This window comes from Poecilia reticulata, chromosome 18 (genome assembly GCF_904066995.2).
Source record: "Poecilia reticulata chromosome 18, P_reticulata-male-v2, whole genome shotgun sequence".
NCBI classification, from domain to species: Eukaryota; Metazoa; Chordata; class Actinopteri; order Cyprinodontiformes; family Poeciliidae; genus Poecilia; species Poecilia reticulata.
The window spans coordinates 24502393-24514847 of NC_088847.1; the positions used below are offsets into that span (position 1 = coordinate 24502393).

Below are 12455 nucleotides of genomic sequence, written 5' to 3' on the forward strand. Positions count from 1 at the left end.
CCGAGGAGCCCGAACCCGAGGAGCCTGAGTCATATTGTCCAACAGCCATCAGGTGACGTTCCTGTGTTGCTGGTTCCCCTGCTGTGTACCGAGGCGGTACCAGCTGGACCCAGTGGTCCCTTGGTGAAACCAGAACCAGCAGAGCCGGCTGCTGTGGGAGGAGCTTCACCTGGGGGCGTGGCCTAAAGGACGGACAGCAGGATGACAGTCATCCTGTTTGGCAGAAATCAAACCTGAAGAAGGAAAAATTACGTCACTGATCAAATATGTTGTTGGATCTTTTAAAATAATTAGTTTTTGTTGCTGTTTTCACCTTCATGTTTTCAATCTCCTGACTGATGAGCAGCAGATCTGATGATGTCATATTTGATTTATTTTAAAATTCTCGCTCAATAAAAGAATCTTTCAGGTGAACTAAAGTAACGATGAAGGTTTTCAGATGGACTCGGTTCAGAGTCTGAAGATCTGGATCAGACCTGAGGAGCTACAATCATTCAGTAAATCAAAATATTACTGAAAGAAAGTATTTATTTAACTCATCACCACGTGAAACACATTAGATCATTTTCTAACAGTCAAACAAAAAAATGTATAGTGTATTAAAGCAGACTAATAAAAACTATTTAAAAAACCAAATGTTAGCTTAAAAAGCATATTTAAACATTAATTTCAATATGTAATTTTAATTTGACCAACGAGCCTCATCATGTTTTATATTGTAATTAATTAATGTGTGTTTAAAACCAGCAGGTTGTTTTAAACAACCAGCAGTCGGACTTTCCATCAAAATAAAAAAGCTGCGTTTGGGAATAAATATATTTTATTTATAAAAATATCTTCAACAGATAAAACAAATTCTGACTAATAAACATGGACAAAACAAAAAGGCACAAAATGAAAAGTTATCAGTTAAAAGCTTTTCTGTAAACGTCTGCAGGGCCTGTTAGCATTAGCATTAGCTAACAGACACTGCTAGCTAAAGCTAACAGACACTGCTAGCACTAGCTAATGCTAAATGTAGCAGCTTCACATGCTGCCCTGTTTTTATCCCTTTAACTCCACAAAATAAAAACGTTTTTCATAATTTAGTTTCAAAGTTTCATTATGAAATTTAACTTTAAGCATTTATTAACGAACATTTCTAGGATTTTAAAACTTCGGAAAGGTTTTGACCTCAGTTTCTTTCCTGAACCATTAAAGTTCAGAAACTAATTTAAAGAAATAAAAAGCTTGTATTTTATTCTTTATTCTTCATACATATAGAAACAAGCAGGGAAACATTTAGAGCTCAGAGATTAGAAACGAGACTCAGAAGTGATGCTGAGTGGTGACAGGAGCCATGGCGTCATCGTAGTCACCTCCACCTGCTTCTTCTTCTTCTTCTGCGGCTCGTCTGGGTCCAGAGGTTCTGGTCCGGCCCGCTGGGCTCCAGCCTGCAGACGGTTTACAGACAGGAGGTTTTACTGTGGGGGTTTGTTCCTGCAGACAGCCAGCAGGGGGCGCTGTGGTTACCTGCGGCTCTGAGTTTATAGATGCAGATGCAGGTGGGGATGAAGTAAAAGATGGAAACCGGAGCGTAGAGGATTTTCCACAGGATGGAGCGAAGAGGAGAAGAAGAAGGATCTGGATCCGGATCTGGATCTGGATCCGGATCTGGATCCGGATCTGCAGGAGCTGAAAACATGAAACCATCAGGAAGTTAAACCTTCTGACCTCAGAGGTGATGATGAAAATCAGTTCAGTCCAAATGTTTTAAATCTGATTATTAAGAGTCTGATTATTATTAATAACTTCACTCATTACAGATCAGTTAATTTCAGTGGAACCCAGAGTGGGTTCTGGAGGCCCAGAGTGGGTTCTGGAGGCCCAGAGTGGGTTCTGGAGGCCCAGAGTGGGTTCTGGAGGCCCAGAGTGGGTTCTGGAGGCCCAGAGTGGGTTCTGGAGGCCCAGAGTGGGTTCTGGAGGCCCGGGCCACCCGGCATCCTGCAGGTTTTATTCTCCCTGGTTTAACTCACCTGGACCAGATGATGAACCATCAGAGGCTGAAGGAGAACATTGACCTGCTGAGGAGGTGGTTGCTGCCAGCAGGGAGGGAATCAAACATGCAGGACCCACTCTGGGCCTCCAGAACCCACTCTGGGCCTCCAGAACCCACTCTGGGCCTCCAGAACCCACTCTGGGCCTCCAGAACCCACTCTGGGCCTCCAGAACCCACTCTGGGCCTCCAGAACCCACTCTGGGCCTCCAGGACCCACTCTGGGCCTCCAGAACCCACTCTGGGCCTCCAGAACCCACTCTGGGCCTCCAGGACCCACTTTGGGCCTCCAGTACCCTCTCTGGGCCTCCAGAACCCACTCTGGGCCTCCAGGACCCACTTTGGGCCTCCAGTACCCACTCTGGGCCTCCAGGACCCTCGATGGGGCTCCAGGACCCTCGATGGGGCTCCAGGACCCACTCTGGGCCTCCAGGACCCACTCTGGGCCTCCAGGACCCACGATGGGCCTCCAGGACCCTCGATGGGGCTCCAGGACCCACTCTGGGCCTCCAGGACCCACTTTGGGCCTCCAGAACCCACTCTGGGCTCCCTGGTTTATTTTATCTGAAACTTTCTGTAGAAATGAAGATAAACTTTGGTTCTGATCTCGAATCCTGAGATCAGAGGAGATTCTGCAGTATAAACCCGAATCGCCCTGCTGCTGGGATTAACTGGTTCCCAGTCTGGTCCCAGTCTGGTTCTGGTCCGGTTCTGGTCCGGTTCCCAGTCTGGTTCTGGTCCGGTTCTGGTCCGGTCCAGCTCTGACCCTCGTCTCTGTTAAACTCTGTGATTTTTCAGGTGGCACCATCTTGTGGAAACGTTAGATTTGCATCCAGTTTATTAAATATGATGTTAAATTACTTACAGATTATACATTTGAGCATCAGACCCACCACTACTGTTAACTTAGCTCTGATGCTAATTAGCGACACTCAGCATTTAGGGAATAATATATACACTGTTATATTTCAGTGCGCTGATTATTTTATTCATTCTGTTTTTGCTCAAATAAAACTGTGAAATTAAATCAAAATATTTATTTTTGAACATTTGATTTCCATTATTATATTATTTTAAACTAAATAGAGAAGACTCTCGTTGCTGAGCAGACCTGAAGGTTTTCATAGACCATCTGCAGAGAGAAACCCAGAAGCCTTGAACTCATTTATCCTTCATGCTGAACTCTGACCTCTGACCGACAGCCAGCTGGGCGGAGATTCTCCGCCTCCCGTCCTGCAGCGGTAGGAACCTTCATCGGCCGTGGAAACGGAGCGCAGGGTGAAGGATCCTGATCCCGACCCGATCAAGGAGTCGTTTTTATAGAAACCAGCCGAGGCAGCAGTCGGGCTCTTGGTCTGGCAGGTCAGAGTGACGTTTCGTCCAGACGTCACAGGAAGCGCCGGACTCAGCAGGACCACCGGACCCTCTGCAGACACAGAATCTGGGTTTGGTTCTGGTGGAGGGGAAAAACTACATTACCGGTAATACGGTAACTAAACTAACTAAAGAGGGCGGAGCCAGGAGCCTGAGGGGCGTGGCTACGTGTTGGGGGTGGTGGGAGGTGAGAGGGGGTCAGGAGGGGGGCAGCAGTGGAGCGACGTTTCAGACTCTGGACCAGTGGTTCTTAACCTGGGTTCAAACGAACCCCAGGGGTTCAGTGAGTCGGTCTCAGGGGTTCGATGCCGCGGAGATAAAGACACACTTGTGTAAAGTCGTGATGACGCCCCGCTTTGCCATCACTTGCTGCAGAGGATCACGTTACATTGCTGAGCCAATCAGAGGATCACGTTACATTGCTGAGCCAATCAGAGGATCACGTTACATTGCTTAGCCAATCATAGGATCAGGTTACATTGATTAGCCAATCATAGGATCAGGTTACATTGATTAGCCAATCAGAGGATGACGTTACATTGCTTAGCCAATCACAGGATGACGTTACATTGCTTAGCCAATCAGAGGATGACGTTACATTGCTTAGCCAATCAGAGGATCACGTTACATTGCTTAGCCAATCAGAGGATCACGTTACATTGATTAGCCAATCAGAGGATCACGTTACATTGCTTAGCCAATCAGAGCTGCGGAGGAGCCCTGATTGGAGGAGCTCCTCTCAGCATGGATTTGAACTTGTGCCTTTCAGCAAAGCTCACAGTTTTTACCAAATTCTATAGTCTAAATCTGCTCCTTAGTCGCATCTTTTCCGGGTTGCTACTGCCTCTAGTGGCGTGGGGGTGGTAACACAGCTAATTAATATAATTACATTACTAAATCAGAATACCGCAAAGTCTTTTGTGTGTCGGGGGGGAGGAATAAGAAGGGTTCGGTGAATGCGCATATGAAACTGGGGGGTTCGGTAACTCAAAAAAGGTTAAGAACCACTGATCTAGAGACTTTATGGCAGGGGTGTCAAACTCCAGTCCTCTGCTGTCCTGCAACTTTTAGAAGTGCCTCTGCTGCACCACACCTGAATAGAATAATTAGGTCATTAGCAAGGCTCTGGAGAACTGAGGAGATAATTAAGCCATTTGATTCAGGTGTTTTGTACCTGTGGCACATCTAAAAACTGCAGGACAGCGGCCCTTCAGGACTGGAGTTTGACACCCTTGCTTTATGGAAACAATGTCCTTCAGCTCCACCCTGCAGCTCCACCACCTTGCCACCTCCTGACTCACCACCAGGGGGCGTGTTGGAGTGAAAATGGTCTCAGACCTGAACTGGTACCGGTGACATAAAGCTGGACTGTTATAATCAGCTGCAGTAGCCGCTGTTCATCCTCAGGGGGCAGCACTGAGACGGTCTGCAGTCAAATATTTCAGAACTAAATAAATTTACACAAAAATGTCAAAATTTACAGAGAAACATCAAATATGATCCCAAACAACATTTAGACAGTTTATCTTTATAGAAAGTTGCTCTGGGCTTCGTTAGACTTTAACCACAAATGTTTGAGATCAAAGCTGCCGTTTGCTCCGTCGCCTCAGGATGGTGAAAATTTAAATATTTCTGAGAACAAAAGATGTTTCCACTCATTAAACTCTGGAATCTGACCTGATGGCGCTAAGCTAACAGGAAGTGGACCTGCGTTTGGATTGGTTCCCTTGTGGCCAATCAGAGCGGCCTGAGCGTTGTGGGAGGAGCCTTAAAGCGACGGCGCGCTTTGTGCTAACGGTGTAGTGGCTGTGGTGCCTACCGTACACGGTGACCTGAACCGTGTTGCTCCGCTGCATGGACGGAGACTCACACCAGTAGAGGGCGCTGTCAGACTTCTTGGCCGTCTGCAGGCTGCAGACAGAAGAAGAAGAAGGAGACAGGACGCCCCAGTCTCCCCCACAGCTGGACGTCTTTCTGGTGCTGACAGAGAAGCGTCTGATGGTCCATCCTGCAGCCGAGCTGCTGCAGCTCAGACTGAAGGAGCCGTACTCCAGAACCTGAGCCGAGTCCGGACTCACAGTCAGAGACGCCGGCGTGGACACATCTGGGGACAGACATGGACACCCAGTCAGTGGAAACTCTGCTACTATAGATGTATAACACATAGATGCTGGTGGACCTTTGATGAGCAGCCAGCTGGTCTCAGATGTGACCCCGTTGATTTTACACGCGTATCGTCCTTCATGGGCCCTGGAGACGTTACGGAGGACCAGTTTGTCTTCAGACGAAATCTTGGATCCGTCTTTGAAGAACTCAGCGTTAGAAAATGGAGCTCCGCTCTTATGTTGACAGGTCAGAGTGATGTCATCTCCCTCCACCACAGGAAGGACTGGGCCGAGCAGGACCACCTGTCCAGCTGCACAGAGACACAGAGGGACGTTCAGCTGATTCCTGTCCACCGGCGTCTCCTAAACGTCCTGAAGACGTTTTTATCTGAAGGAGGTTTTTATTCACACCAGGAGTAAAAATCTCCTTCAGTCCGTTGGTTTAAACCAGAGACGGTCACAGCTTCAAGCTGTGGCTCGTTCAGCTGGACGGTTCTAGGCTGATGGTTTGGTCCCAGTAAGCTGGATGGTCTGACTGAACCTCAACATGCGTCTCTTACTGGTGACGGTGATGTTGACGGTGTGGCTGCTGTCCCGGTGTCTGGACTCGCACCAGTACACGCCGCTGTCCGTCTTCTTCAGGGTGCTGATGGTGCAGATGGAGGAGTTCTGACTTCCCCACACAGAACATGGAGACACCTGCAGCCTGGACACACAGCGGACATTTTCCTCACACCTGGAGCCACGCTGAGGGTCAGCTTCCAGACGAAGGTCCAGTCATCAGTCATGAAGGACGTCCCTTTATCTGGGACTGAGGCGGACGAATGGTCAACTCACCCTGATGCGGTTTGTCTCCACACCGTCCATCCGTCCGGTCCAAACTGCTCACAGCTGATGGAGACAGAACCGTACTCAAAGAACTGAGACTGGCTGGGGGAGACGACCAGGGAGGAGGGAGGAGACGCGTCTGTTTCAGAAGGACGCAACGTTAGCAACAGCAACATTAGCAGTGTTAGCAACATTAGCAGTGTTAGCAACGTTAACAATGTTAGCAACATTAGCAATGTTAGCAACATTAGCAGTGTTAGCAACATTAGCAGTGTTAGCAACATTAGCAGTGTTAGCCAAGTTAGCAACATTAGCAGTGTTAGCAACATTAGCAGTGTTAGCACTGGTAGCAACATTAGCAGTGTTAGCAACATTAGCAGTGTTAGCCAAGTTAGCAACATTAGCAGTGTTAGCAACCTTAACAATGTTAGCAACATTAGCAGTGTTAGCAACATTAGTAGTGTTAGCACTGGTAGCAACATTAGCAGTGTTAGCAACATTAGCAGTGTTAGCAACATTAGCAGTGTTAGCAACCTTAACAATGTTAACACTGGTAACAACATTAGCAATGTTAGCAACATTAGTAGTGTTAGCAAAGTAAGCAACATTAGCAATGTTAACAACATTAGCAATGTTAGCAACCTTAGCAATGTTAGCACTGGTAACAACATTAGCAATATTAGCCACATTAGCCACTGTTGACACCACATGTGACCCTCTGAGGTTCAGCATCTGATCAGATCTTTGGGGTTTCTGGAGGAAACTGCAGCTGGGCGTCCATCTTGTTTAATTCTGGACTCAAACTTCATGTTTAAAAACCTCATAAAGAAAGAAATGAAATATTCAACCTACCAAACCTCAAACAGACGAGGTCTGTTATCTGAACACAGGATCGTAAGTCTCACCTCAGACACAAGATTTTATCACACACTGAATATTTCTTCACAACATGAACGTTTGCTTGTTCATCTGCATTAAAACCCAAACAGCTTCACAGCAAAGCTAAAGATTTATCACATCGTGTTTTAGACAAATATTAAGTTTAGAGAATTTAACAATAATTTAATAAATCTTTAATGGTAACCGGCCCTGGAGGATTTCATTAAAGAGCTGAAAGGTTTACAGTGTTTATGATTCCACCAGCACTGCAGACATGGAGGAGCAGCTGGAGGAACCGGACCTGAACCTGATGACCCAAATGAACACGAATCTAAAGGTAGAAATCAAAAACACAAAGACGATAAAATGAACCAACGCTGGGATAAAACTACAAACGGTCAAATATATGATTATTTGATCTATAAAGATCCTTAAAACAACAACAAGCCGAATCAAGTTTAGAGTAAAACTCAGCTAAAGTCTGCTGAACGGTTTGGTGACGGCCGGGACCCAACAGAACCACCAGCAGAACCACCAGCAGAACCAGATGGGTCACGATGTTCAGCTGAACTTTAAAAAGCTCAGAGTCACTGATTCACAAGATCAAACTCATTGATCAGCTGCTGATCAATGAGTTTGATCAGGAGCTGATCAAAGTCTGGGATTAAACTGATTGGTGAGGATTAATCTGGGATTGAAGCTTCAGTCAAGACCTGACAGAAACACAAACCAGATCTACAGAGCAGCCAGAAGCAGCGGAGCAGAACCTGGCTCTGCACTGCACGCAAGGGCGCCATGAGAGAGGGGGCGCCACGAGAGAGGGGGCGCCATGAGAGAGGGGGCGCCATGAGAGAGGGGGCGCCATGAGAGAGGGGGCGCCATGAGAGAGGGGGCGCCATGAGAGAGGGGGCGCCATGAGAGAGGGGGCGCCATGAGAGAGGGGGCGCCATGAGAGAGGGGGCGCCATGAGAGAGGGGGCGCCATGAGAGAGGGGGCGCCACGAGAGAGGGGGCGCCACGAGAGAGGGGGCGCCACGAGAGAGGGGGCGCCACGAGAGAGGGGGCGCCATGAGAGAGGGGGCGCCACGAGAGAGGGGGCGCCACGAGAGAGGGGGCGCCACGAGAGAGGGGGCGCCATGAGAGAGGGGGCGCCACGAGAGAGGGGGCGCCACGAGAGAGGGAGCGCCATGAGAGAGGGGGCGCCACGAGAGAGGGGGCGCCACGAGAGAGGGGGCGCCATGAGAGAGGGGGCGCCATGAGAGAGGGGGCGCCATGCTAGAGTTAATAGCCAAAGCCACACACAGTAAAGGGTAAAGGTCATACGCTGGGCGACCCTTCTGATGCTGGACCTCCATCTTTAACCCGGATAAAGATGGAGGGCAGAAAACATCAGAGCAAAACCATAACGATTATAAAAATGTGTTCAGAAAGAAGAAGCTGTAAATATTCAGCTGATGTTTCCAGATAAATGTTCAGTCACTGTTTTTCTGTAAAAGTACAGGAAGTAGTTTCTGGCTATTTCCTGTTAAGATTTAAATATTTTAGAAAAGATCCAACATTAAATCATGAATGTTTTACGGCTCAGCAGTGAACAGGTTGTGCTTCTGAGGCCGGTTCTGTTGGACTCACCGTGGCAGGAAACCGTCTGGTAGCAGCTGAAGCTCAGAGATAAACCTGTGGAAACACGAGGAGTCGGAGTCACTCTGAAACCTTCCTGTTACTCTGAAGCCTTCCTGTTACTCTGAAACATTCCTGTTACTCTGACACATTCCTGTTACTCTGAAACATTCCTGTTACTCTGAAACATTCCTGTTACTCTGAAACATTCCTGTTACTCTGAAACCTTCCTGTTACTCTGAAACATTCCTGTTACTCTGAAACATTCCTGTTACTCTGAAACCTTCCTGTTACTCTGAAACCTTCCTGTTACTCTGAAACCTTCCTGTTACTCTGAAACATTCCTGTTACTCTGAAACATTCCTGTTACTCTGAAACATTCCTGTTACTCTGAAACATTCCTGTTACTCTGAAACATTCCTGTTACTCTGAAACATTCCTGTTTCTGAAACATTCCTGAGTTACTCTGAAACGTTCCTGTTACTCTGAAACATTCCTGTTACTCTGAAACCTTCCTGTTACTCTGAAACCTTCCTGTTACTCTGAAACCTTCCTGTTACTCTGACACATTCCTGTTACTCTGAAACATTCCTGTTACTCTGAAACATTCCTGTTACTCTGAAACATTCCTGTTACTCTGAAACATTCCTGTTACTCTGAAACATTCCTGTTACTCTGAAACATTCCTGTTACTCTGAAACATTCCTGTTACTCTGAAACCTTCCTGTTACTCTGACACATTCCTGTTACTCTGAAACATTCCTGTTACTCTGAAACATTCCTGTTACTCTGAAACATTCCTGTTACTCTGAAACATTCCTGTTACTCTGAAACATTCCTGTTACTCTGAAACATTCCTGTTACTCTGAAACATTCCTGTTACTCTGAAACATTCCTGTTACTCTGAAACATTCCTGTTACTCTGAAACATTCCTGTTACTCTGAAACATTCCTGTTACTCTGAAACATTCCTGTTACTCTGAAACCTTCCTGTTACTCTGAAACATTCCTGTTACTCTGAAACATTCCTGTTACTCTGAAACATTCCTGAGTTACTCTGAAACATTCCTGTTACTCTGAAACGTTCCTGTTACTCTGAAACCTTCCTGTTACTCTGAAACATTCCTGTTACTCTGAAACCTTCCTGAGTTACTCTGAAACATTCCTGAGTTACTCTGAAACCTTCCTGTTACTCTGAAACATTCCTGAGTTACTCTGAAACATTCCTGTTACTCTGAAACATTCCTGTTACTCTGAAACGTTCCTGTTACTCTGAAACCTTCCTGTTACTCTGAAACATTCCTGTTACTCTGAAACCTTCCTGTTACTCTGAAACATTCCTGTTTCTCTGAAACCTTCCTGTTACTCTGAAACATTCCTGTTTCTCTGAAACCTTCCTGTTACTCTGAAACATTCCTGTTTCTCTGAAACATTCCTGTTACTCTGAAACCTTCCTGTTACTCTGAAACGTTCCTGTTACTCTGAAACGTTCCTGTTACTCTGAAACCTTCCTGTTACTCTGAAACATTCCTGTTACTCTGAAACATTCCTGTTACTCTGACACATTCCTGTTACTCTGAAACATTCCTGTTACTCTGAAACATTCCTGTTACTCTGAAACCTTCCTGTTACTCTGAAACATTCCTGTTTCTCTGAAACATTCCTGTTACTCTGAAACATTCCTGTTACTCTGAAACGTTCCTGTTACTCTGAAACATTCCTGTTACTCTGAAACATTCCTGTTACTCTGAAACATTCCTGTTACTCTGAAACATTCCTGTTACTCTGAAACCTTCCTGTTACTCTGAAACATTCCTGTTACTCTGAAACATTCCTGTTACTCTGAAACATTCCTGTTACTCTGAAACATTCCTGTTACTCTGAAACGTTCCTGTTACTCTGAAACCTTCCTGTTACTCTGAAACATTCCTGTTACTCTGAAACCTTCCTGAGTTACTCTGAAACATTCCTGAGTTACTCTGAAACCTTCCTGTTACTCTGAAACATTCCTGAGTTACTCTGAAACATTCCTGTTACTCTGAAACCTTCCTGTTACTCTGAAACGTTCCTGTTACTCTGAAACGTTCCTGTTACTCTGAAACCTTCCTGTTACTCTGAAACATTCCTGAGTTACTCTGAAACATTCCTGTTTCTCTGAAACCTTCCTGTTACTCTGAAACATTCCTGTTTCTCTGAAACATTCCTGTTACTCTGAAACATTCCTGTTACTCTGAAACATTCCTGTTACTCTGAAACATTCCTGTTACTCTGAAACATTCCTGTTACTCTGAAACCTTCCTGTTTCTCTGAAACATTCCTGTTACTCTGAAACGTTCCTGTTACTCTGAAACGTTCCTGTTTCTGAAACATTCCTGAGTTACTCTGACACCTTCTTGTTACTCTGAAACCTTCCTGTTACTCTGAAACCTTCCTGAGTTACTCTGAAACATTCCTGAGTTACTCTGAAACATTCCTGTTACTCTGAAACATTCCTGTTACTCTGAAACATTCCTGAGTTACTCTGAAACCTTCCTGTTACTCTGAAACATTCCTGTTACTCTGAAACCTTCCTGAGTTACTCTGAAACATTCCTGAGTTACTCTGAAACATTCCTGTTACTCTGAAACATTCCTGTTACTCTGAAACATTCCTGTTACTCTGAAACATTCCTGTTACTCTGAAACCTTCCTGTTACTCTGAAACGTTCCTGTTACTCTGAAACGTTCCTGTTACTCTGAAACCTTCCTGTTTCTCTGAAACCTTCCTGTTACTCTGAAACATTCCTGTTTCTCTGGAACGTTTCGTCTCCTGGCTGAGTAAAGCTCTGGTTGTTTTGAACTCACAGAGCAGCAGCGGCGCCGCGGCGGCGGCGTTCATCTCGTCTGCAGGCTGAAGCCGTTCTGTCCGTCTCAGAGCGAAGTCAAGAACATCCTGTTGAGCCAAACCGCAGGCGGCGGCAGGAGGATGTGAGAGAAACGAGACACACGACAGATTCAGGCTGTTTGCACCGAGCTGCTGCTTCACACGCCACTTTATCTGACGAGCGATAAAGGTGAGCTGCCTGTTCTAGGAAACGCAGAAAGTTATCAGAAGAAACCACAAGCTGCCCACAGAGGCTCTGATGGAACGCTGGAGTCCCTCAGGGCTGAGAGCTCGGCTCACTGTGTTCATGTTGACACTGAGCGATGGACTGGAGGCGATCACAGAAACGTTCGACTCTTCATGGAAGATAGAGGAAGTAAAACTGAGACGATAAATTTAGACTGAAACGATCAGAATGTATGAAAACAGACAGAACTTATGAATATAAATGTGTTTGTGGGGCCAGAAGGGCCCAGAGGAACGACAACAACAACAACAACAACAACAACAACAATAATCCATTTTAACCCTCGTCCCGTTGGGGCTGCAGGTGCTGGAGCCTCCAGGTGACCCCACCTTTTTTCCTGTTCTGGTTCCGTTCAGAACTAGTTCTGGTTCTGTGGTTCTGGTTCAGAACTGGTTCTGTGGTTCTGGTTCCGGTTCAGAACTGGTTCTGTGGTTCTGGTTCCGGTTCAGAACTGGTTCTGGTTCTGTGGTTCTGGTTCCGGTTCAGAACTGGTTCTGTGGTTCTGGTGC

The 12455-nt window shown here is 46.2% G+C and overlaps 1 protein-coding gene across 1 annotated transcript; it reads right to left on the reverse strand.

Annotated features, from left to right (window-relative positions):
* Positions 1-802: 802 nt before the first annotated feature.
* On the reverse strand, positions 803-12307 carry LOC145548564 (sialoadhesin-like). Its single transcript, XM_081599129.1, has 9 exons — positions 11681-12307; positions 8850-8894; positions 6352-6481; positions 6075-6220; positions 5589-5825; positions 5229-5513; positions 3225-3461; positions 1513-1674; positions 803-1433 (listed from the first exon to the last, which is right to left on the reverse strand). The coding sequence occupies exons 1-9, from the start codon at positions 11712-11714 to the stop codon at positions 1309-1311; spliced, it is 1401 nt and encodes a 466-aa protein (XP_081455255.1). The 5' UTR covers positions 11715-12307; the 3' UTR covers positions 803-1308.
* Between the last annotated feature and the right edge of the window lie 148 nt (positions 12308-12455).

Bases quoted from the DNA above. Each gene is read 5' to 3' on its own strand.
- LOC145548564 (XM_081599129.1), bottom strand. From the start codon at position 11,714: ATGAACGCCGCCGCCGCGGCGCCGCTGCTGCTCT. The intron at 8,895-11,680 runs GTGAGTTCAAAA...GTGTTTCCACAG, and splicing joins CGCGGCGCCGCTGCTGCTCT to GTTTATCTCTGAGCTTCAGC. The intron at 5,826-6,074 runs GTAAGAGACGCA...GTCTCTGTGCAG, and splicing joins CGTCAACATCACCGTCACCA to CTGGACAGGTGGTCCTGCTC.